Source organism: Schistocerca piceifrons, chromosome X (genome assembly GCF_021461385.2).
Source record: "Schistocerca piceifrons isolate TAMUIC-IGC-003096 chromosome X, iqSchPice1.1, whole genome shotgun sequence".
Classification (NCBI taxonomy): Eukaryota; Metazoa; Arthropoda; class Insecta; order Orthoptera; family Acrididae; genus Schistocerca; species Schistocerca piceifrons.
Genome location: NC_060149.1, coordinates 865,575,717 through 865,602,608, shown reverse-complemented (window position 1 = coordinate 865,602,608; position 26,892 = coordinate 865,575,717). Strand labels below are relative to the sequence as shown.

At 48.2% G+C, this 26,892-nt stretch overlaps 1 protein-coding gene across 1 annotated transcript in view; it reads right to left on the bottom strand.

Moving 5' to 3' along the window:
* Positions 1-26,892, bottom strand: part of LOC124722744 (ras GTPase-activating protein raskol) — a 696,613-nt gene that overhangs the window by 539,717 nt on the left and 130,004 nt on the right. Inside the window, exon 3 of the mRNA XM_047247885.1 lies at positions 25,207-25,346. Coding sequence (XP_047103841.1) covers positions 25,207-25,346 — 140 coding nt within the window. The remainder of the gene's footprint in view (positions 1-25,206; positions 25,347-26,892) is intronic.

Genomic DNA, 26,892 nt, shown 5'->3' with positions numbered 1-26,892 from the left:
AACTGACCTCTCGGTTACGCCCCATAAGGATTCATGTTGGGCATCGCAAACAACATGGAGACAAACGGTGACATGGCGCGTTGTCACCCATAAAAATTCCATCGTTATTTGGGTGAATCAAGCCCATGAATGGCTGCAAATGGTCTCCAAGTAGCCAACATAATCATTTCCAGTCAAAGATCGTTGCAGTTGAACCTGAGGACCCAATCCATTCTATGTAACACAGCCCATACTATTATGGAGACACCGCCAGCTTGCACAGTGCCTTCTTGACAACCTGGGTCCATGGGTTCGTGGGGTCTGCTGCCACACTCCAACCGTACCATCAGCTCTTGCCAACTGAAATTGCGATTCATATGACCACCTGGCGTAGGGTCCAACCGATATGGTCACGCGCCCAGGTGAGGCACTGCAGGCGATGTCGTGCTGTTAACAAAGGCACTCACGTCGATCATCTGCAGCTATAGCCCATTAACGCCAAATTTCGATGCACTGTTCTAAGGGATACGTTCGTCGTACGCCCCACACTGATTTCTGCGGTTATTTCTGTGCTGGCGTACGCGTCCGCCAGCACACCGGTCGGCACTGGGAAACATTATATAGCAGGTGCCGAACTAGGCGCACCTATGACAAGAGAAGACCAAGACACGCCCCCAGGCTACGCGCCGATAACGCCACCTTGGCAGCGTACACATAGGTCGCCGCCGACCGAGCTGTCTCAATTTCTCTCAGTACCTCAGTACGTCGCTTCGGGACTCAGTTCGCTTTGCACCACAATAAGTAGCACTGTGCTGTAGTCTTCCACAGTGATAGCTGTCGTCTCACACCTTAGCTAATTGTGAGGGAACGTCAGTCACTCTATATAATTGTGTTATGGACAAGGACTACATTCAAGAATTAGTAAATGGTATTTGATTGCCGTTAAGCACAGAACTTCAGACTGGACATCATTGAAGTTAAGTACTCAAGTGGTTCCTGTAATAAAGTGTTGTAGCGAGAGGAAACCGACCACCCACCTATCATACTATTCTCTCCTCATCCATACAGCAAGCACAAAACATTACAAGAGGGCACAGCCATAATAATTTCACGCAGTGTTGCTGGTCTATTAGCACCGACAACTCTACCGGAATGCCGCTGCTCTCGGTCTTTAAGTGAAGGCCGTCGGCTACTGCCTTGTCCGTGGCTACAGGTAATGCCTGAAATTTGCTATTCTCGGCACAATCTTGAAAATGTGCGTCTTGCAAGACTGAATTCGCTAACGTTTTCGGAAATGGAATCCCATGCGTCTAGCTACAACTATCATTCTGCGTTCAAAGTCTGTTGATTTCCGCCGTGCGGCCAAAATCAATGACATCTCTGCCACTGCACTGCCCTTTTATACCTTGTGTAAGCGGTAGTACCGCCATCTGTACATGTGCATATCACTATCCCATGACTCGTCATCTGAGTGTAAATCTTATACGCTTACTGCAGCATTGCTTGCTGAGGTTCAATCATCGAGAAGTCAGAAGAGAAATTATGCAAAGTTTCGACATTCTTTGTCTCTCTTTCGATGCTTGAAAGTTGGATGTTCATTCAGCACTTCCATTTCTTCCCATTATAGTTTGCTTTTAGGAAATCGTGACATTTTTTCTTTGCAACATTCGCGCGAATCTGCTATAATCAGTTTCGACTGATCGACCTAAGCACTGTAGCAACCTCTGTGTACGGTCGCTGAAGTAATTTTACATCTTTGGGGAGTCACTTTTTTCCGAATAATGAGAATCACGAGGTCGTTATAGCTTAAAAGAGTATTCGCCACTCTATGTTGTACTCCCGGTTTGGTTGGATGCTAGTTTCTGGTGCCGTGTTTGCAAGAAGACTGTGTCGTCCAAGGCAGACTGCTGGAGCTCCGCGCCATTGTGCAGATTCTAAAGTGAATAAAGAACTGGGTGAGACCATTTTAATTTACTTGCCGTGGTAAAGTTTAGTTCAAGTGGTGAGATTATATTGGCCTCGCTTGGTCGAGTTTACTCCAGGAACGGAAACGGGGCCATGAGCTTGTGCACAGTAAAACCGTATCTCACAGGCTGCTCAAACTTGCTCGAATGAAACCTGATGATAGCGATGCACATTATCTTTTCATTTCGTCGTACTGTAAGTTCAATGTTGCTACACTCTCCTGAAGTACAAAATAATTTTGCTTTGTTCAAAACCGTGAGATGAGAACGTAATGTTCCAATTGCTTGTATCTGAATCTCAAAGTTGTAGGTTTGAGTACTCACACGGACTTTTAAAAGCAGGTTCTTGTCCTCCGTAACAATATAATCGGTTAAAAATCTATTCCTTAGGATTTATTTTGACTTACAACTTATCATTCTTTCTTATCAAGACACTAGATCGAGCAACGTTGCACGGCAGCTGTCTTGTTATATGTCGTGGATACGCCTCACGACCCACGGGCTCTCTGACGCATCGACAATCACAAACTGAACTGCAGTTACGAGACATTAGTGATACGTAATTCTTGGCTCGCTATCACGTTGCAGATTCTGCCATATGCAGAAAGCTAACACTGATTCAATTTCGGACCATTGATTTCGAAATTTGGAAATTTGTGGTAAGTTCTATGGGGCCTAACTGCTGAGGTCATCGGTCGCTAGGTTTACACACTACTTAATCTAACTTAAACTAACTTACGCTAAGGACAACACACACTCATGCTCAAAGGAGGACTCTACCACGGACAGGGGTAGCCGCGCGAACCGTGGCAAGGCGTCTTGATTGCACGGCAACCCCGTGCGGCCGATTTGGAAATCATTATTCACAGTACTCAAAATAATAGCTATGCAAGCCCATTTTTCAGTTGCGCCGTACTATGGAAGTACGCGTGATTATTTTACACTTTACGAGTCAGACAGCGTTTCGAAATTATTTTCTGGGGTATAAGAATTATACTTTTGCGTAGCTTGGAGGTTTCACTGTTTAATTATAAATACTTATGGGAGTAGTCATTGTTATTTATCAGCGCATACGCCCTTCGAGCTGAAGCTGAATTCCAGAAAAGCGTCGGTATGCGCTTCCTATTTCCATAATAGTGATGGCTTACGAGAAGCAAGAAAAAGGCGTTCAATTTATTAACAGAATACTAAATAGAAAGAGTGCAACAGGAAGACTGTCGTCACGTGTCGGACGAGTAGGACGCGAGATGCAGACTGAGAGCTGCTGCTCGGCGGTGTGTAGTAAGTGCGACTGCTGCTGAGTACCCAGCGACGGTGATCACAGTAGTAAACGCGCCACTGCAAATTGCCAAATTCTGACACGGGAGCCCGTTCTGATGACTGTAGTCCTGAGTACTCGGACAACCGGTCTCCTCTAAATCCAGCACAGTGACAATCTTCATGAGTTGCATTCACAAGCTTCTTCGGGGCCATATTTTCTTCGATTAACGCTTCAATCACTCTCACAAAACCATTCTTCTGCAAAATAACGCAAAGTTCATGCAATGATGATGAAGTGGTATAGTGATCACGAACGCTTCTCTCCAAAGTGGACCACAACGGCACAATGATGTTGAAATTTGGTGACTGTGTCGGCTAGGGGAGATGCGGCAATTCATCCTCGTGCTCACAAAACTAGTCGGGCTGTGAGAACATGGGTCCCGTCGTATTGGAGCACATCACCACCAGAGAACAAATATTGTACCGTGGATCAGCCAAAACTGTCATATAGTCCTTGGCAGTAGCGCAGCCTTGCACATAACCGTGGGGCGTATGGCATACCACGATACCGCTGTCCACGTAATCACAGAACCCCCACCATGTTTCACTCTTGGCAGCAAGCAGTCTGTACCGTACGCTTGTAACAGCGTACGCCAGACGTAAACTTAGTCTCAAGTTCGTAGCAGTGTGAAACAGGACTCATCCGGCCATTGACCTTCTTCCATTTTTCCGTAGTCCAGGTTTTATAGTTCGGTACTACGTTTTCCTGCTACGGGCGTTTACATCACTGATGTGTGATTTGGAATTGCAGCTCGCCCTGATATTCCTGGCTCATGGAGCTCCCTTCTTATTGTTTTGGTGCTGTCAGGGTATGAGTGAACCATTCAGCTCTACAGTGAATTTTACAGCGGTCGACCTCCTTATTTTTCGTCACAACCCTCTTGAATGGCCGTCTGTCACAATTACTCCACATTAGTCCGCGGTGTGACTTAGTGGATGATCTTTTCCCGCTTTCCTTCTATGTGGTATGAATGTTCGACACGGTGGCTGTTTAAACGTCAAACACTTCGGCTCCCTTGGTTACGGTAGAACCCACCATACCAGCACCAGCAATTTGCCCACATTCGAATTCACTGACCTCTGCAGTGCTGGGTAGCCGCGCGGTCTAGGGCGCCTTGCCACGGTTCGCGTGGTTCCTCCCCGTCGGAGGTTCGAGTCCTCCCTCGGGTGTGGTTGTGTGTGTGTTGTCCTTACCCTAAGTTAGATTACGTAGTGTGTAAGCCTAGGAACCGATGACCTCAGCAGTTTGGTCCCATAGGAACTTAACACAAATTTCCAAAATTTAGCTTTCCGACGTGTTGCGCTCGGAACTACAGAGGACGCTGTTCTGACCAGGACTGACAAATGAATGGTAAAAGGGCACTGCACGGTGGCCGTTCCTGGCCAAATACAGCGGCGCCACCTGCTAGCTTGGTTTCTGGTCAAGCACGTACTTCTCGCGGCGTTTCCATATTTTTGTCCAAGCCCTTTATGTGAAGGGACGAGATCTGGTGGGTAACGCTTCAGAAAATGAAACATCTGCTAATGGTTCACACATCATCATGAAGCGTCTGTTTGTTCCTTTCCGTGTGAAACATTCAGTTTAATAAATACTTGCTTGAGTGCTACTCATGTGTCTGATATCAAATGGACAAAATGGGGACCTCGCGCACATACAAAGGAGAAAAGAAGGGGAGCGAGAATGGTCCTTGAATTGTGCGACTGGCGGAAAACTGTTGCAGAAGTGCTTAAAAATCTGGTCTGGCAGGCAGTGTAAGAAAGGTGTCAATCATTTCTTACAAAATTCTGAGAGCTTGATTTACGAATATAATACCCAGATATTCATTTCTATGTGCGCCGCTGCCGTAGAGACGACAAACATCTACACTGAGTGGCCAAAAGTCATGGGAAGGCTGTTGGAGCATATGCGGTGCGTTTGTCTCCGTACAAATACGTTCCTGACGCCTCACGCTGCACGCTTGTGCTCGTACTGTGCGACAGTTTACACTGTATGTGAGATACCAAGCAGCGTGTTACTTGCTACGGGTAGGAGATAATGACAAGGTGCATAAAATTACTGGCATTAGAGCAAGCAGCAAACGGCAGTTGAAGAACTGGAGAATCGAGAAGTGGCAGCATAATTGGGATTCCGTGGATAGGGGCAGAAGGCTATACAATTACTTTCCAAACATTAGGGACCGCCTCAGAATGAAGCATGTCAACCTCAGCAGGGGTAGGATTCACTTCATTACAGGCCACGGTCCGTATCCAAGCTATCTACACAGAATTCAGAGGCGAACCACAGACCTATGTGACAATGGAAATGCGGGCAGCGCCGAGCACACTGGCTCCATTATCACAAGTATGACACAGACATTAGCAGCAAAATAAGGGTATATAATACAGAGAAACATGTATGCTTGTAGAGTCTTGTAGATGACGTAGGAAATAAAATATCAACGCTTGAGATGGTGAAATATTATCCAAATCATGGCACATAAAATTTAAGAGGTAAAAGACTAGGTGGGGTAGCACGTGGGGAAATGTCATCAGAAGGAAATCATAAAGAAATGCACTTAAACGAAACAGTCACTGCCGGTAGCAACAATAACGTGAGAGCAAGTACAGGAAGAGGAACTGCGGACATGTCGCATTTGTCTCAGTCTCATCAACCATAGACACTGGTGCCTGAAGCAGCTTACATGAGACCATTCCCGAGGGTGTGCGCGTTTTACTGCACCTGGCATTCTTCAGGATACGGTCTCCAGTTCTGATGAATATGAACCTAGTACTGAAGAACGACTACGTGAAGAATCTGTACTAAAATAGTAGAGTTTGTGGAGTTAAACTTACAAATGGCTGTCAGATTTGAGTGTTGCCTGTTGTCTAAGTTTGAAAATATGTAGTCTGACTTTTATTACTATGGCAATTTATAGTTTGTTGAGCCATTATTAATTAAACTTTTAGAATAGAACCAACCACATTTTGTGTGGACTTGAGTCTTGTCTACTCACACAAAATGGTGTCATTTTACATCAACAATGTGTTTTCAAAGAGTTTACTGTGTGCCTTACGTTGCAGTAAGAGAGAGAATATCAGGTTCCACGATTTATTTCAGTACTTTCGACTGCAACTCTGTTGACTTGAGTACTCTCAAGTCAGACAAGGAAGAATGGTATATTGGGAACACTATAGATAATTACAAATGGTTCAAATGGCTCTGAGCACTATGGGACTCAACTGCTGTGGTCATAAGTCCCCTAGAACGTAGAACTACTTAAACCTAACTAACCTAAGAACATCACACACATCCATGCCCGAGGCAGGATTCGAACCTGCGACCGTAGCGGTCAGATACTTACATCAAGTTGCATTTGTGGTACTATGGACTCGAGGTAGTTCCGGGAGGATCATGTACCGCATATACATGTACACATTATCAGAATTAGTTAGGATGTAATGTTTCCTTCTTTTTTTAGTTTTTGAGTTAACATTCTCTTATAAAAATATATAAATGGAGAATTTAGGCTGAATGTTTAGTAATGCAGAAGTAGGAGTAGTCGCTCTGTGTTCACGCTCCTAGGGACGGGGAACTCTATAGTAACACCCAAATGAAGAGTTATCGAAGAAACACTACGTGATCAAAAGTATTCGGTCACCTGGCTGAAAATGACTTACAAGTTCGTGGCGCCCCTCCATCGGTAATGCTGGAATACAATATCGCGTTGGCCCACCCGTAGCACTGATGACAGCTTACACTCTCGCAGGCATACGTTCAATCAGGTGCTGAATGTTTCTTGAGGAATGGCAGCCCATTCTTCACGGGATACTGCACTGAGGAGAGGTATCGATGACGGCTTCCCAAAACATCCCAAAGATGTTCTATAGGATTCAGGTCAGGACTCTGTGCAGGACAGTCCATTACAGAGATGTTACGGTCGTGTAACCACTCCGCCACAGGCCGTGCATTATCAATAGGTGCTCGATCACGTTGAAAGATGCAATCGCCTTCCCCGAATTGCTCTTAAACAGTGGGAAGCGAGAAGGTTCTTAAAACATCAGTGTAGGCCTGTGTTGTGCTAGTTCCACGCAAAACAACAAGGGGTGCAAGCCCACTCCACGAAAAACACGACCACACGATAACACCATCGCCTCCGAATATTACTGTTGGTACTGCACAAGCTGGCAGATGACATTTACCAGGCCTTCGCCATACCCACACCCTGCCATCGGATCGCCACATTGTGTACCGTGATTCGTCACTCCACACAAGGTTTTTCCACAGTTCAATTGTCCAATGTTTACGCTCCTTGCACCAAGCTAGGAATCGTTTGCCATTTACCGGCGTGATGTGTGGCTTTCGAGCAGCCGCTCGACCATGACATCCAAGTTTTCGATAGATGTCTGCCTACTACACATTACGACCGTCTTCAACTGTCAGCGGTCTCTGTCAGTCAACAGACGAGGTCGGCCTGTACGCTTTTGTGTTGTGCGTGTATTTTCACTTTTCCACTCCACTTCCTAGTGGACCTAGGGATGTTTAGGCGTGTGAAATCTCACGTACAGACGTATGACAGAAGTGACACCCAATCACCTGACCAATTTCGAAGTCCGTGAGTTCCGCGGAGCGCCCCATTCTGCTCTCTCACGATGTCTAACGACTACTGAGGTCGCTAATATGGAGTACCTGGCAGTAGCTGGCAACACAATGCACCTAATATGAAAAACGTATGTTTTTGGGGGTGTCCGGATAATTTTGATCACATAGTGCAAGTAGACCGAGATAGTAGAAATAATAAATACTTATAACGCAAAATTTGTACTGCTGTGAACCTATTATTTCAATTATATAATATTTACCACCTACTGTAAAGTTTCTCGACAGCAGGTTAATGGGTTAATGTCTGTGCAGTGCTGAAGATCCACCCTAGACACGTTTGATCTCGGAAACCTGGACGTTTGAGTAATCCCCGATATGCCAAAATCCATACCTCTTTGACCGATCATCATCCCCATTCAAAGTGAGTTAACTTACGACGTGCTGCCGTGCTCACTACACAGCTATCTGTAACAGACGGTTCGTACATCGTGTTCGCAGTTCCGTCCTACGCCGCATCTAGCCGCGACATTCGGTCATCATTCACGGCACCTCTTTAAATGTGACAATCCTTCCCGTGACTTTCGACCATCTACCATAAGTTAGGAAAGGAGAGTACAGTTAGACGTCAAAGTCGTGGCCTTAAGACGTAAAAGTCGTGGCCTTAAGGCCAGCGCATTAGCTCCGAAAGAACAAGTACGAGAAGGAAACAATTTGACTGTGTCCATGTTGAAGGAATCCCTCAGGTATTCGCCCAAAGTAATCCCAAAGAAGGAAACAATTTGACTGTGTCCATGTTGAAGGAATCCCCCAGGTATTCGCCCAAAGTCAAGGAAAATCACAGAAATTCCAAATCGGGATAGCCTATTGGTGAGCATATGTGAGGAAGAAGAAGCTGTCCTAGCATCACCTAGAAAACGAACAGGGTAAAGGACTTGAGAATTAAAGAAATTTAGCAGACATACGTAGACAGATTCAAAACTATGAACTGGTTGGTGATACCTGCGCGGCTGGCTCGGTCAGTAGAGCGTTGCCCGCAAAAGCAAAGGAACAGGTAGGAAACTCTTAAGCAGTTTTAATGCTCGATGGAAAAAAATCGACGAATATACAGACAGTGAGTTTGTTTCAAACTGTAATTTTATCACGGATATTCACTCTTTTCGTAAGTTCAGTGTGACTCCGTAGCTAAATGCGCTGAACCTTCTGGCGGTCCATCAGCGACGAAAGCTTCGGGTAATAACCCCCCCCCCCTCCCCAACCGATGACTGAGTGACTGAGTGTGGTGCATCACGCAACGCGATTTGTGAACAATGTGGACTACGATTCCATCTTTTTACCAAAAGACGTCCCCCTGCGGGTTCGAGGGTAAGAATAGGCCCGCGGTATTCCTGCCTGTCGTAAGAGGCGACTAAAAGGAGTCTCAAACGTTTCGGCCTTCTGTGATGGTCCCCTCTTGGGTTTGACCTCCTTTTTTTTCCCAAATTTCCGTTGTTAGTGCGAGCCATTTGGGGAAGGACGCCTTATGTGGTGTTTTTCTATTGGTCCATCATGCACCACCATCTTGCATGTTCCTTATTGTCGTGTGGCGGGATTTACACCGAACGTCTTCTGGGTTACCTCCTTCTCGTCTTGTGCGCAATCCCCTTCTTAGCGCCCACGACAACTGTGGACCCTTTCAACACCTAAAATCCAGCACGGTAGCCAGTCCGTTGTGGTGGGGTCGTCATGTACCCTCTTGGTGGTAGCCCCCTGACCATGCAGGGATCGCACTGCAGATGCCAGAGCTGTTTCCTCCCCATGCATGCCAAGGAGTATGTGCCCATCTTGTCTGGGGCACGGGGACTCTGGGCAACGGGATATCGGCCAGGTACCCGTTGCTTTGGCTGGGTGGCGCCCTTGGGGAGAGCCCTCGTTCGGAGTAGGTGGCATCTGGGCGGATGTGGCGCAATGAAGCGAAATAAATCACACCAAGCTGGTGGTCGCACGGCCACCAGCGTCTCTAAGCGGGGCAGAGTAGACTCTGATGCTGCGCAATATGACCCTCAGTCGTTCCCTCGTTGGCTGCGCCATGGGAGGGACGTAGATCTAGTGCCAAGCGGGAGCCTTATGTACCGCAATACCTTGTCTGCAGCAGGACTGATGGTGACTCCTTTCTTACGACGAAGCCTCTGTTTTTTGTGGAACACCTGGAGGATAAGTTTGGGGAAGTGGCGGGGTTGTCTAAAATGAGGACTGGGTCCATCCTCCTCAAAACGTCTTCCCCAGCTCAGTCATGAGCGTTGCTCTTGTGTGATAAGCTGGGTGACGTCCCTGTTACTGTCACTCCCCACAGTAGCTTAAATATGGTCCAGGGGATTATTTACCATCGTGACCTATTGTTACAATCCGATGACGAGCTGAGAGCCGACTTAGAACGACGTGGAGTGCATTTTGTCCGTCGTGTACATCGAGGACCCAAGACTAACAGGGTGGCCACCGGTGCCTTTATCTTGGCCTTCGAGGGTGATGTCTTACCCGAGAAGGTCAAGGTAATGGTTTAGCGTTGTGACGTCAAGCCCTACGTCCCTCCCCCGATGCGGTGCTTCCGGTGCTGGAAGTTTGGGCACATGTCCTCCCGTTGCCCATCCAGCGCCACATGTCGAGATTGCGGACGCCCCTCTCATCCTGATTCTCCATGTGCGCCTCCGCCTGTCTGTGTCAACTGTGGGGAGCACCACTCTCCATGCTCGCCGGATTGCCCCGTTTTTCATAAGTAGCGGAAGATAATGGAATTTAAGACCCTGGACCGACTTACTTATCGAGAGGCAAAACTGAAATTTGAAAGGTTGTATCCTGCTTCCCTTCGAACATCTTATGCTGCAGCCACATCATCGTCGCCCTCGCGAGCGGCAGTTGTCGCCTCCTCTGTGCCGCCTTCATTGGGCCCTCGGGGCCATGCCTCTCTGTCTGCCCCCCTCATGTCTGGGGGCATGCCTTCCTCTGTTGCCCCCTTAGCCGTTGGGGGCAAACCCTCTTCTGTCGCTCCCCCCACGCTTACTTCGGGAGTGATGTCTGCTCCAAAACCGGGGGGCTCGATCCCTCCCCCTCCTTCTCCACCGGCGTTGCCTCTGCCGGTTCCTCTCTCGCGGAAGGGGTCCCTTGGGGCTCTCCCTTCCTCCGTTTCTTCTCCTACCCAGCCAGATGTCAGCCAGTGGCTGAAGGTTCCGCCACCTGCTGTTCATAGGGCTTCTGCGTCGTCGTCAGCCTCCAATGCTCCTTCAGAGCAGCTCTCCCAGCCCTCTCACCCTAAGGGCAGACGCGAGAAGAAGGAACAGAATGTGTCCAAAAAGAAGGACGTTCCGGCGGTTTCAGTGCCGCCTGCTGTACATAGTCCTGGCTCCGGGGATGAGGTGGAGATCCTTGCCTCTGCCGCGGATCTCGCCCTCACAGAAGGGGGCCTTTCCTATGGCCTCAGCTGACTCTCCCCCGGTGGCAGCAGTTGGCTCTGAGGCGCCGTCTGCCCCTTAGTCGCCTTCACGCCCTCCCAGTCCCTTACTGCTTCCATTCTCCAGTGGAATTGCGGCGGTTATTTCCGCCACCTGCCTGAGCTCCGGATGCTTCTGAGTGTTTCCCCTGTTGTCGGCATTGCTCTGCAGGAAACTTGGTTTCCAGCAATGCGGACCCCCGCCCTTCGTGGTTATCAGGGATACTATAAGAACCGTGCTGCCTGTCAACGAGCATCAGGTGGGGTTTGCCTCTTTGTTCACCACTCTGTCTGTAGCTCGCCAGTACCCCTTCTGACGCCTTTAGAGGCCGTCGCTGTCAGGGTTGAGCTCTCACCAGCCATTACTGTTTGCTCTGTTTACATTCCTCCGGATGGGGAGCTCCCCCGACATGTCTTGGCTGCGCTGCTGGCTCAGCTCCCGCCACCACTGCCGTTTCTGGGCGATTTCAATGCCCACAACCCTCTATGGGGTGGGACTGTCTCCGATGACCGCGGTTGTGCCGTGGAGCATGTGTTGGCTCAGCTCGACCTTAGCCTCTTGAACACCGGTGCTCCCACGCATTTCAGTGTGGCCCATGGCTCGTTCTCGGCCATCGATCTCTCTCTTTGCAGCCCCGGGCTTGTCCCATCCCTCCACTGGAGGGTGCATCCTGACCTGTGTGGTAGTGACCATTTTCCCATCTATTTGTCACTGCCCCAGTGTCATTCTTCTGGGCGCCTGCCCCGCTGGGCTCTCCACAGGGCTGACTGGCCGGCTTTTACTTCCGCTGCAACCATTGAGTCTCCCCCACAGGGTGACATTGACGAGGTGGTCCGTGTCTTAACCACGTCAATCATTTCGGCGGCCGAGGCTGCCATCCCCCGCTCTTCTGGACTCCCTCGGAGGAAGGCTGTCCCCTGGTGGTCGCCGGAGATTGCTGAGGCTATTCGCGACCGTAGGCGGGCTCTCCAGCATCATAGGCGGCACTCGTCTCTAGAGACCCTCATCGCCTTTAAGAGGCTCCGTGCCTTGGCCCGTCGCCTTATCGTACGGCGTAAGCAGGAGTGCTGGGAGAGGTATGTCTCATCCTTGGGATCCCGTGTCTCCCCCTCGCTCGTGTGGTCCCAGATCCGACGGATTTATGGATACCAGACCCCTATGGGTGTCCCTGGGATCTCCTTGGACGGCGCTGTCTGCACGGACGCTGCCGCCATTGCTGAACACCTTGCTGCGCACTTTGCTCAGAGCTCTGCAACGGCCATTTATCTCCCCGCCTTTCGCTCTCTAAAGGAGCGAGCCGAGCAGACGCCGTTATCATTCCACACGCGTCGTTCTGAAAAATACAATGCTCCTTTCAGCGAGAGGGAATTCCTCACTGCCCTCGCCGACTGCCCTGATACGGCACCAGGACCAGACTGCATCCACGCACAGATGCTGAAGCATCTCTCCCGGGACTGCCAGAGACACATCCTCACCATCTTTAACTGCATTTGGAGCGAGGGCGTGTTCCCATCGCAATGGCGAGAGGGTCTTATTGTCCCCATCTTGCAGCCCAGTGCGGACCCACTGGCGGTGGACAGCTATCGTCCCATTACCCTCACCAACGTTTTGTGCAAATTGCTCGAACGTATGGTGGGGCGGCGTTTGTGTTGGGTCCTTGAGTCGCGCGGTCTCCTCGCTCCATCCCAGGGTGGCTTCCGTTGGGGCCGGTCTGCTGCGGACAATTTGGTGCGGCTGGAATCTGCTATCCGTACGGCCTTTGCCCAATGTCAGCATCTCGTTGCTGTATGTTTTGATCTGCGGAAGGCGTATGACACCACATGGAGGCATCACATCCTTGCTACGTTGCATGAGTGGGGTCTTCGTGGTCAGCTCCCGGCTTTTCTTCAAACCTTTTTATTGCGCCGCTCTTTCCGGGTGCAAGTGGGTGCCGCCTCTCAAGTTCATCTTATATACAGGAAAATGGGGTCCCGCAGGGCTCGGTGTTGAGCGTCTCCTTATTTCTAGTGGCCATTAATGGTCTGGCTGCAGCCGTGGGGTCGTCGGTGTCTCCTTCTTTGTATGCCGACGACTTCTGCATCTCCTTTAGCTCCACGACTACAGGAGTCGCCGAACGCAGGCTGCAAGTCGCCGTTCGCAAGGCAGCATCATGGGCTCTGACTCATGGTTTTCAGTTCTCTGCAGCCAAGACTCGAGTTATGCACTTCTGCAGGCGTCGGACGTTCCACCCTCATCCTGAACTTTCCCTCGACGGCCACCTGCTTGAAGTGGTGGACACTTGCCGCTTCTTAGGACTCGTCTTTGATGCCCGGCTCACATGGGTTCCTCATATTACTCAGCTGAAGAAAAAGTGCTGGCGGCACCTCAACGCCCTCCGCTGCCTGAGACACACCTCTTGGGGTGCGGATCACTGCACGCTGTTGCGATTATACAGAGCCCTTGTGCAGTCCAGGCTTGATTATGGGAGCCTGGCCTATGGGTCTGCATCACCCTCAGTGTTGAAGTTGTTAGACGCCATACACCACTGTGGGGTTCGGCTTGCCACTGGCGCTTTTCGTACGAGCCCCGTGGATAGTCTACTGGTGGAGGCCGGGGTTCCCCCACTGCGGATTCGCCGCCATCGACTGCTCGCCGACTATGCTGTCCACGTGCATTGCTCGCCGGGCCATCCCAATCGTCGCCTGCTATTCCCTGCCATGGTCCTCCATCTGCCCGAACGGCGACCTAGGTCTGGGCTTTCCATAGCTGTCCGCGTCCAGTCCCTGCTGCCGGAACTGGGGTCATTCCCTCTTCTGCCTCCCTTCCGGGTCTGTGCACCTACGCCTCCCTGGTGTTTGCCCCAGCCATCCGTCCGTCTGCACTTGACACAGGGACCCAAGGACTCGGTTCCGCCTGTGGCCCTCCGTCGTCGTTTTCTTGCGCTCCTCGCCTCATTTTCGGGCTGTGAGACTGTCTTCACTGATGGTTCCCTGGTTGATGGTCGCACTGCCTACGCTTTTGCTCACGCTGCCCATGTTGAACAGCGCTCCTTGCCGGCTGGCTGCAGTATTTTTACTGCAGAGCTGGTGGCCATATTGCGCGCTCTTGAGCATATGCGTTCCTGCTCAGGTACGTCCATCGTCATCTGCAGTGACTCCCTGAGCAGCCTCCAGGCCATCGACCGCTGCTATACCTCTTCTCCTCTGGTGTCCTCTATTCAGGAGTCTGTTTCCGCCATTACCCGCTCTGGTCGTTTGGTGGTCTATATTTGGACGCCAGGTCACGTTGGCATCCCGGGGAACGAACGTGTCGACAGGCTGGCCAAAGGGGCGATCGACGCCCCAGCTTTGGAAATCGGCCTCACGGCTCGCGATCAGCAGCTGGTGTTGCGCTGTAAGGTGCTTGGGATGTGGACTGCTGAGTGGCGTGGCATGACATCCCCGAATAAACTGCGGGCTGTCAAGGAGACGACCGATGTGGGGCGCTCCTCCCTGCAGGCTTCTCGCAGGGACTCTGTAATCCTGTGTCGGCTCCGCATCGGCCATATCTACCTGACGCACGGCCATCTTTTGCGTCAGGAGGATCCGCCCCTGTGTCGGTGGGGGTTCCGGCTGACGGTCGCCCACATTTTGCTGGAGTGTCCCCGACTGCGCACCCTCCGGCAGTCTTTTAATCTTCCGGGCACTTTGCCTTTGGTTTTATGTGACGATGCCTCCATGGCTGACAACGTTTTAAATTTTATCCGTGGCAGTCCTTTTTATGGTTCAATTTAGGGCGGTCCTGCACCTTTCCCTTTCTGTGTCTTTTGTCCTCACGTCTCTCCATATTTGTTGCGTTTTTGGTGTGTCGTCGGATGGTTGATTCTTTCTTTTTTTTTTTTTTGTTCTTGTGGTCAGTCAACCAGTCTCCGGCCGTCTTATTTTCTTCTGTTCCTTTCTGTCTGGTGTTCCTCTGTACTCTTCTTGTCTGTAGTGTTTGTTGCTGCATTTGTGTTCTTTTAGCGCCTGGGGGGCGTCTCCTCCCCCCCCCCCCCCTTTGGTTTTTACCTGCTTCGCCGAGTTTCTGCTCGCCTGTTTTTGGAATGGGGGACTGATGACCTTTGCTGTTTAGTCCCCCTTAAACATCCCAACAACCACCACCACCACCTTACCAAAAGACGTATGATCCACGTAGTATCATGTGATCACGGATAATGTGCCAATGAGGAAATGCTTAAATTAATCTGGTGCAAACCCCCTTTGTGACAAGAACCACGTATTAGCCACCGCGGATAGGAACCACACCTGGAGCTGAGTTAAGGAGTCCATTGGAAGAACGCCAATATCACTCATCGAGCACACAAAGGCATTATATTCGTCTGTACTGGTAATTGTTTCCTCTGTCAACACACATGACTTGTACATGGATACCTGCTCATTTTTCGTACATCTCGCTCTAAATAATACAGAGATGGATACACGTGACTTTCACAATTAATTAAACGCACAACATCACACACTACAACACAAACTGGGCAGCAGCAAATAAATCAGCCGGTTTAAAAGATTCATCTCGATATCGTCAATATAACTCGGCCCACCAACGATGGTCGTATTACGATAGTTGCTGCGAATGGCATAACCTAACTTTGCAAGAAGAGAACCAATCAGCCGCATTTCCAGACGTTTCAGTGTGCTGAGATTTAAGCTTTCACGTTATTACTCCTCTCTTCGAAAATAGTACGAGCACTGACTTTCCGTATATGCAGTCCCATAATGTTGGTTCAACTTTAGTTTCAACCAGCATGAAGAGGCTCATCAGATTTTGACGTTGCAAGCCAGTTAGCTGTGAAAACTGCTTCTGGAACTTTATTTCGTTTCTGTAATTTCTGTCCAGGAATACATTCTTGCGAAAACTTGGATTAATTTTTCGTTGCTGGAGAGAGCAAAGCGGGGCTGTAAGGGGAGAAGGTAATATACAGGGTGTTTCAAAACTCGACGGCAAAACGTCGGTAATACATTCCTCATATAATGAGAAGAAAAAAAAGGCTATATCAATATGGATCATGAAATGCATCATTACAGATTTATTCGATCTTCAGTTCCTACAAACTGCACTGTACGTCTGTAACACCAACTGATACACTCTGGTAACGTATCGGAAGAAATGTTCAAAGTGACCAACTCCTGCCTGAGTACAGGCCTCCGTTCATGGCCTCACTGAACTCTGTACACGATCAAAAACGCCTGCTGTAGTTCGCACTGAATGAAGGGCTGCCACAATGCGTACATGAAGGCTAGGTTCATCCACAACAGCAGTCGAATACACGAGAGACTTTACATGTCCTCACAGGAGACAGTCCAGGGGGTTTAATTCAGTCGAAAAGGGTGGTCAAGCAGTCAGTCCACCTTTACGTATCCAGTGCTCAGGAAAATGTGCATTCAGGTGCTTCCGGGCAGACAGACTGAAATGTCCAGGAACACTATCGTGCAAGTACTTACGCAATGTAGTACGCAAGAAATGTGTGTATTTCTGTCCAGCCAGTGGAAGGACGTAGGGTCCCAATAAGTACCACCAATAAAGGCTGCCCAGATGTTAATGGAAAATCTCTGTTGCTGAAACGATTGTATAGTTACATTGGGATTTGTGTCCACCCACACGTCGTGGTTACGCAAATACAAGATTCCGTTCCTTGTGATTGTCGGTTCGTCTGTGAATAAAATAACAACTACAAATATGGGCGTCATATCAGATTACTGCAGAAACCACTGGCAGAACGTTACTCTTGGAGGATAATATGCAGAACACAAGACTTGTATACAATGCCGATATTATGGATACAACAGGTTTTCACGTAAACGTCGCCAGATGGTATTCACAGAGGCGGTGATGAATTCCTTCAAATGTCTTTCGGTCATGTAGCATTGCTGGTAGAAGTGACGCGGCTCAACAGCACTGCCATCCGCCAAACCGTACTTTAATCCACGGCCGCGAGCTCTTGCAAATCACGGCCACAGGCAGCGAAAATTACAAACCAGCCCATAAACACCCTTGCTTATGGGTACGGAAACATTTAACGTTCCTAGTACGTACGTGTCACTTCAGAGCTATTCTGCGCTTGCTGAAGAATATTCAGGCCAATATCATAGTGATTCACAATTTGATTACTTGTAACCGGCATCATACATCTTCCTCCGGCAAACAGCACTTGTCGGCGTGCACTGCATAACAGCAACAACTCGTTAACTATGCATTTCCTGTCCCATGCTAACACAGCCTGTTTTTCTTCTTGTTATATGATGAATCCATCCCTGACCTTTTGCCATGAGTTTCGAAACACCCTGTATACTGTGCCACAAAATTAAAGGGTCAGTTTCTTGAAATCCATTTTCTCCCATTCGCCACAGAAGTTCGAAATCTGGCTCGAACGCTTCTAAACCCTTCCTCTGTAATGGTGCAAAGGTGTGGCACTTGTGACGTCAGACTTGGGCTCGGTAATGCGTCAAACAGTAATGTGCCGACACGTGCAAAAATTTCACACAGTTCTACCCAACACCACCCTGGGCGTCACCCATCGTGGGAAGATCGTTGCACCTCCCCTTACTCAAATCACCTCTTCCCTTGACGCTTCTGCGGGGGAGGTCAGAACCGCGTTCCCGAGGATGGAAATCGCGCAGTTATCTTATGGGATGCCGAGGAAAACATTTCGGACACATTACTGCTCAGAAAAGGGGCGTGAATGAAACCACTCCTTTCCTTGGGTTGTTTATTTTCACACATTTCGCGGTGGAAAACGAAATTTTTCTATTAGTTGTGCAATAGAAGGACTCTTTGACAACATATGGCACTGCTGACACCCCAGGACCATTCAATCCTTTTCTAAGGATATCGTGGTAGACTCCTTTGGAGTACACCACGATCGCAGTTTTTGCGCTTATATACAGAGTGGAACAACTAGGGACCTTTCAAAACCTTTCGACGAAACGTGAACGCGACCCAAAGCAGAATAAGATGTTTACGCTTTTTCAACCCTCCTTTTCAGCGCCCTCCTTTGGCGTGTGCACTCCACGGAAGGGAAGGAGCCTCTTTGGTTTCCAATTATTTTGGAGGAGATAGTATGAACCAAAACAAAAAAAGTACAGTAAACACGAGCTTTTCCGTACCATAAGAGCTATGGGTACTTATTCAGAACAAGAGGTGTATTTCACAGTAGCGAAGTTGAACAAGTGCCAATAGCTCTTAAGGTATGCCTTTCAGATCCTCTGTTTACTAGACATTTCTTTCTTGTTTTGGCCTCTGAAAGTTAGCTTCCGCACAACCTTAGCAACAACGGTACTAGTTCGTGTATTCCACTGTCAGAGGTATCAGAACGTTTTCGCTTATAACGTTCGAGTCGGTCGTTTTCGGACCAGAGTCCCTTACCTCAAACTGATACATTTACCCTTCTCCGTCATCCCTGGAAGTTTGTATCATCACGGAATCATCCTGTATAATCATGCTCCCCAAACCACTGTAACAAAATTCTGGCTTTGTGATACGGAAAGTTATCCTGCAGGAAGATTCAACAGCAGTCGGGGAAGATGGAAGCACGAGGTGTTTGCCAAAACACTGTGACGTGGACCTGAATGCCAGCTGGTGGCGTGACACTATAAGAGAAATGAAATGAAATGATCGTATGGCCTCACGGTGAAGATGCACTACAGCAGTTCGTCGATCACATGAATGGTGTCCACCTCAACATTAAATTTATTGTCGAGATGGAGAACCACGGCAAGCTACCATTCTTGGATGTTTTGGTTGAGCGGAAGGCAGGAGGCCTGCCTGGTCATTCAGTGTACCGGAAACCGACACACACTGATCGGTACTTGAACGCCAACAGTTTCCACCACCCTGGACACAAGAAAACGGCCCTGAACGCGTTGGTTCATAGAGCCAAGATTATTTCTGACGACGACCACCTACAGTCTGAATTGCAGAACTTAAAACGTGTTTTCGGGGAAAATGGATACAGCAAAAGAGACATAGCAAACGCTTTCAAGGGTCGCCGACGAAAGACACCTGGTGAAGCAGTAGAAGAGGCCAAACGGATTGCATTACTGCCATACTGTGGAGCAACTAACAGCAAGTTAGGGCGTCTGCTGCAGAAACAAGGGCTAATACCAGTGTTGTGGCCCGCCCCCAAGATACGAGATATGTTGTGCCCCGTTAAAGACGACACTGCTCTTCGAGTGTCCGGAGTGTATAGTGTACTCTGTGAATGTGGCAGCATGTATATCGGACAAACAGTTCGCACGGTTGCGGAGCGTTGTACTCAGCACAAGCGCCATATAAAACAAAGGGAGCTTGACAAGTCGCCCATAGCGGAGCATTGCCTAGAAAACGGACATAAAATACAGTTCGAAAATACAGAAGTGTTGGCTCATCCGTCTACATATTGGGACACCGTTATAAAGAAAGCGGCGGAGATTCGTTTAAACAACAACAATTTCAACAGAGACCAGGGCTACACACTCAGCAGGGCATGGGGGCAGGCGTTGGACATCGAAAGAAAGCAAAGACAGATGTGCGACGCGGGAGAGACAGTTTCAAACGTGGCGCCTGCCCCTGGCGCCACCTGACTTTACCGGTGCTGCCACGAGCAATAGCTCCGCTAGCTGCCCGGGTCGACTTACGCGCGCACGCGCCACATTGGGTCTATCTGATTGGCTGCTGATGATGTCATCATGCCTATATTATCGAGAAATCGTAGCAGCCCCGGCAGTCAGTGAACCCCTGACGACGATGGCGGGGATGGTCATCGAAAGCTCGAGAATTTTGTTCTAATTGACGCGGCTTGAAAGCCGAGAACGTTTTATTCATGTATGCCGTCGCGAAAGACTCCGAGCACACATCGTATGGCATTGTTGGCCAGGAGGCCCCGTGCGGGAGAGTTCGGCCGCCGTATTGCGAGTCCTTTTTAGTTGACGCCACTTCGGCGACTTACGGGTCAATGATGATGAAGGACACACAACACCCAGTCATCTCGAGGCAGAGAAAATCCCTGACCCCGCCGGGAATCGAACACGGGACTCAGTGCGCGGGAAACGAGAACGCTACCACAAGACCACTATACAGGGGAAGTCAGGAAGGAAAGTACAAGGTTTGCGGGGTGCCAGTATTAGTAATTATGTAACAAAAAGCTCCATATCGACAATTGTCCTATTCCGAATTGTTTCCGAGATAGTACAAATTTATTATCACTTTTGTACATTTTCCTTGTTACTCGAAAACCGCAACCTGTCGCATTAAAGACAACATTAAATTATCTACAAAATGGTCCTATTCATTTTTTGCGTAGAACGAAAAGTTTGCGTGAAGAGAGTGCGAGAATATTGAAAATCTCGTGCGACGTGCATACGCTGTAGCTTACGTAGTTTTTGTACGCCGATCTGAGGTTGTTTCCCGACTTGATAGTGCACAAGCGTCCTGACAATGACAATATTTGAATAGTAGGCAAAATAATTAACAATCTAGATTAAATGTGTTCTATCTCGGAAACCATTCGGAATAGGGCATATTTCCATATGAAGGTTTTTTTTTTTTTTTTTTTTGTTCAGAATCACTAATACTATCACCCCTCAGAGCATGTAACTTTCGTTCCCGGGCGGGAAGGCGTGCTAGTCCCCGGAGCGAATCCGCCTGGCGGATTAGTGTCGAGGTCCGGTGTGCCGGTCAGCCTGTGGATGGTTTTTAAGACGGTTTTCCATCTCGGCGAATGTGGGCTGGTCCCCCTTATTCCGCCTTAGTTACTCTGTATCGGCGATTGCTGCTCGAACACCGTTTCTACGTACACGTACACCATAATTACTCTACCACGCAAACATTGGTGTGCGACGTTCCCGCGGGGGTCCGCTGGAGCAGAACCGCACAACAACCCTGGGTTCGGTGTGGGGCAGCGGTGGGGTGATTGGACTGCTGTGTCCTGTCGTGGGGGTGTGAACCACTGAGGGCTACTGCGGGACGAAGCCTGTCCGCCGTTTCTAGGTCCGCGGTTTAATACACAATACACACAATGTACCTTTCCTCCTTACTCACCCTGTATAGGCTGAGCAGAGACGAATGGGGAATCATTATAGCAATCATACGCGTTGCAAACTGGGAAACCCGCTAATAAAGCGACTTTGACAATGGGTAAATTGTTAGTCCGGGGTGGCCGTGCGGTTCTAGGCGCTACAGTCTGGAACCGCGTGACCGCTACGATCGCAGGTTCGAATCCTGCCTCGGGTATGGATGTGTGTGTTGTCCTTAGGTTAGTTAGGTTTAAGTAGTTCTACGTTCTAGGGGACTGATGACCTTAGAAGTTAAGTCCCATAGTGCTCAGAGCCATTTGAGTCAATTGTTAGTCCGGTGCCCGGAAAGAGCATTTCGAAAATGGCGAAGTCGATAGGCTGTTGGCTAGCTCCTGTGGTGAGAATCTATGGGAAGTGGCTGCTGCACGGTGAAACGATAAGTAGACGACAAGGTATTGACATCCACGCCTCACGCCCAGACAAAAACCCGAGAGAACCGAAATCTTACAGGCCGAATTACTTGATAAATGCTCAAGCCAAAGCCCAGGAATATTGCTGTGCTGCCACCTGAGGGACCACAGATAGTTAATAGGAATGAGCCCACTGCAGCACGAATTCGGGAAACGGAACTCCACCGAGGATGCTAGAAATCACGCAGTGAATACTGCGAACGCTTCAGACGACAAGTATATTATAGGCATAATGATTGATATTTTTGGGGTGTTTGATTATTTGTGCTGCATGCATAGTGTAATAGACTAGTAACGTGTGCCTTCTGGATTCCCGATGAACCGACATCCGTGCGCCAGACGGCCAAAAGGTGAGTATGCAGATTTTTTTAGTTATTGTAGTTATTTTTTGTTTTAATGTAGTTATTCTGTGTAGATTTCCCTCTTAAATGGCATAATTCTTTGGTATTAGTAATACATTTGAAATTATGTTAAAATATTATGTGCTTTATTCATGTCAATTCATGCGCAACATTCGGTCTGTTCTTTTATACAGATAACAAACAGAAAATAGCAAACAAATGATAAAAATAATAATAATAAATGTCCCATCACAGTAGATATTACAGGTCGGGGGCTTGCCCACTCTAAACCAGTACAGCCAGCGATCTACAGCAGATACACTGTTGAACACGGTGCTCCGCAGCAGATGACCCCCAAATGCTCCCAATTTGAGCCAACGGAATAGTCAACGGAGATCACTGTGGGTACGGGATCATCGAGATTGGACTGTCGATCAGTGAGAACTTGTCGCCTAGTTGGACAAGTCACGATTCTTGTTGCACAAGGTGGACGATCTCGTTCGGATGCACCGTCATCCACGCGAATGGCTGCTGGAAACACGCACCCTGCCACGGACACAGGAAGATGTCAGTGTAATGCTATTGGGGGAAGTCTCCTGGGACCTCGTGGGGATAATCGAAGACACTACGAGAACTACGTACTGCTTGAACGTTACTGCGATCGACTCACATACCTTCGTGCTTGATGTCCTCCGCGACGGCGGTGGAATCTTACAGCAAGCCAGATTCGCGCTGCAGTGGTTTGTGGGACTTGATAGGGAAACCACTTTGTTGTCTTGGTGACCAAATTCGCCTGATTTGAATCTTATAAAACACGTATGAGATGTTATCGGGCGCCAGTTCCGCGGCCAGAAACTACTGGCCCCTTATTTACGGGATTTGTGTGACCGAGCGACGTGGCGCAGTGGCTAGCACAATGGATTCGCATTCGGGAGGACGGCTGTTCGAACCCGCGTCCAGACAAACTGAATTAAGTTTTCTATGATTTTCCTAAATCGCTTCAGGCAATTCCGGGACGGTCCCAGTAAAAGGGCACGGCCGATTTCCTACCCTCATCCGATGGGACCGATGAACACGTTGTGTGATCCCCTCCCCCAAATCAATCAACCAACCAAGGAATTGTGTGACCTCTGCACACATAATTTCCGAAACTTACCAAGGATTGTCGAACCCATGAGACGTAGAATTGCTGTTATACTGCCCTCCAGCTGATGACCAACATGTTTTATAAGATTCAAATCAGGCGAATTTGGTCACCAAGACAACAAAGTGGTTTCCCTATCAAGTCCCACAAACCACTGCAGCGCGAATCTGGCTTGCTGTAAGATTCCATCGCCGTCGCGGAGGACATCAAGCACGAAGGTATGTGAGTCGATCGCACAATTTTTTGGCTCATCAGCGTAGTATGTATAATACAGCTGAGTGGGTAAGTGACAAATTGTAAATCTGTGAGTCGGGAGTTCAATTGTCATTCGGTGCAAGGAATTTTTTCTGTCACTTATCGTATCTTCTATCTCTGGTAATCATTTGTATGTGTGAAAAATGCCAAGACGAATCGTTGTTTGGATTGATGTGAAATTGTACGTTCCCCTACAGCTAATCTGTTCAAAAGTAGGAGGACTGGAATGGAATAGCGCCTCCAATACAGCTTGTCTAATAAAGCACAATGCAGTTCAAATCAACCTTCAGGTGGATAACTGCATTACCTTACATAATACACTGAGGTGACAAGAACCATGGCTGGCTCTGAGCACTATGGGACTTAACACAAGAATCATGGGACAGCGACATGCACATATACAGATGGCGGTAATACCGCGTACACAAGGTATAAAAGGGCAGTGCATTGGCGGAACTGTCATTTGTACTCGGTTGATTCATGTGAAAAGGTTTCCGACGTGATTATGGTCGCAATACGGAAATTAACAGCTTTGAGCGCGGAATGGTTGTTGCAGCTAGACGCGTGGGACATTCTATTTCGGAAATCGTTAGGGGATTCAATATTCCGACATCCGCAGTATCAACAGTGTGCCGAAATACAAAATTTCAGGCATTAACTCTCATCGCAGACAACGCAGTAGCCGACAGCCTTCACTTAACGACCGACAGCAGCGGCGTATGCGTGGAGTTGTCAGCGCTAACAGACAAGCAACAATGCGTAAAATAACCACAGAAATCAATGTTGGACGTACAACGAACGTGACGGTTAGTACAGTACGGCGAAATTTGGCGTTAATTGGTTACGGCAGCAGACGACGACGCGAGTGCCTTTGCTAACAGCACGAATCGCCTGCAGCGCCTCTCCTGGGCTCGTGACTATATCAGATGGACCCTAGATGAATGGGAAACCGTGGCCTGGTCCGATGAGTACCGATTTTATTTGGCAAGTTGATGACAGGGTTGGAGTGTGGCGCAAACCCCACGAAACCGTGGATCCGAGTAGTCAACAAGGCACTGCGCAAGCTGGTGGTGTCTCCATAATGGTGTGGGCTGTGTTTGCACGGAATGGGCTGGGTGCTTTGGTCCAACTGAACCGATTATTGACTGGAAATGGCTACGTTCGGCTACCTGGAGGCCATCTGCAGCCAAACAACGATGGAATTTTTATGAGTGACAATGCGCCATGTCACCGGGCCAAAAATGTTCGCAAATGGTTTAAAGAACATACTGGATAATTCGAGCGAATGATGTAGCCACCCAGATCGCCCGCCACTTATCCCGTAGAACATTTATGAGACATAATCGAGAGGTCAGTTCGTGTACAAAATTCTGCACCGGCAACAATTTCGAAACTGTGGGCGGTTATAGAGGCAGCGTGGCTCAATATTTGTGCAGGGGACTTTGAACGATTTGTTGAGTCGATGTCACGTTGAGCTGCTGCGCTACGCCGGGCAAAATGAGGTCCGACACTTTAATGGGAGGAATGCCGTGACTTTTGTTACGCCAGTGTATACTATAGATCTCTTCTCTTTCGATAAAACATCTAAGTTGCGTAATAACTACCAGCATAAGAGCAAAAAGAAAAAATTGTGAATAATCAAAAATGTGAGTTATAGTAGGCGAGGACATATAAAAAGGAGCTGACCGAGAGCTCCTCGCTGCGGTAGGCCGTGAGCGTCTGCTCGTCCTGCAGCAGCACGCAGAAGTACGGCTCCCACGCCACCAGCAGCACGCGCTCCTCCTTCAGCACGTTGGCAGGCCGGTGTCCGATCTGCGGCTCCTTGTCTGCAACACACAACACCACACTCTCATTACTACCTTCTTTTTAGTTCGTTTCTGGACAAAAAGGTCTTTTGGTAGGACACACTGTACACCGTCATTCGATACTTGTTTATGTTGTTTCAAAAACGGTTCAAATGGCTCTGAGCACTATGGGACTTAACTTCTGAGGTCATCAGTCCCCTAGAACTTAGAACTAATTAAACCTAACTAACCTAAGGACATGACACACATCCATGCCCGGGGCACGATTCGAACCTGCGACCGTAGTGGTCGCGCGGTTCCAGACTGCAGCGCCTAGAACCGCTCGGCCACTTCGGCCGGCTATGTTGTTTCGTAAAACTCTATGTTGTGAGACTTACAACGATTTTCAACTGAAAATCTATTAAAAACTGTGGTAAAAATTCAGATGATTAACTATAAAATTTGAGTTTTTTCTAAACATGAAGTTTAAAATGTACCAGCTCATTCATTTTTTCATGAATTAAATAAATTATAGAGTTTCATACACCTGTAAGTACGGTTTGTATGATCTACAACATTCCTCGAAGAATCTCTCTTACTTATCAAGAAAAGTGTACCTATAGCAACAAATGCAGCCAATAGTAAGTGAAAAAATGATGAAATCTCACATGTAAAAAAAATTATTTTGTTACGTTCTGAACTTCCACTGCTATGAGTGTCAATCCTGAATCCTTGCTGGGCATGCTGACAAAGTTTTATGAATTTATTTGTAAAAGTATAGACAGTGGAAATTAAATGTCCTGTGGTGCCTCTCCCGCTTCAAGTCGCTCCGTTTCACGTCCTGTTCCTCTTAATAAGTTCTGGACCTAGTGTCTGAGGAACACAGCAAATGATTGTTAAAAATGTAGGCTCAGTCAGTGTCACCCGTTCACAGGAATCTGTTCATTAACGATCGGATTTACGATTCCAGTTTCATGGCACCATTCGATAAGATTGTTAATACGATAATAGCATATGGGGCCTGAAGATGGCAATACTGAGTTGCCGAAACTGGTACCATTTGAGATATAAAATAAAAGAAACCAAAACATACGGCTGTTGGTACAGTTCTTTGAATCAAGAAATACGTACCAGCCGATGTCCCCCAGGCCATAATGGACCGATTGAAACTCAATATTAAAACAGTCTCAATCGCTATGTATTTTATTTGTTAATCGGTTTCGATTATACAACGATGTTCAGATGTTTTTGGCTCTCCACAACTGCTCGATACCTGATAGGAAGCGTTATGTCATCGATGGTTTGAAAGCTATTGTACAACTGATTGCAAAACATGCGGTTACAGCGTTATTAAGGAAGAGTTATTTAGCAATGAAAATAGTGTTTGACTGCCCCTATGAATTATAAGTTTCAACGAGAAATACTTATCAATTTTAGGACTATTTGACTGCCCAGCTCTGTTCTCCGTAGTTTCACACCACTTCACCATAATATATTCCATAAAATAAATTGACCAGTTACTAAAAAAAGGTCCATAAAGTCTTTCGCAGAAGTATAACAGAGTATTGTCGTTGTAGCCACGTTTGTA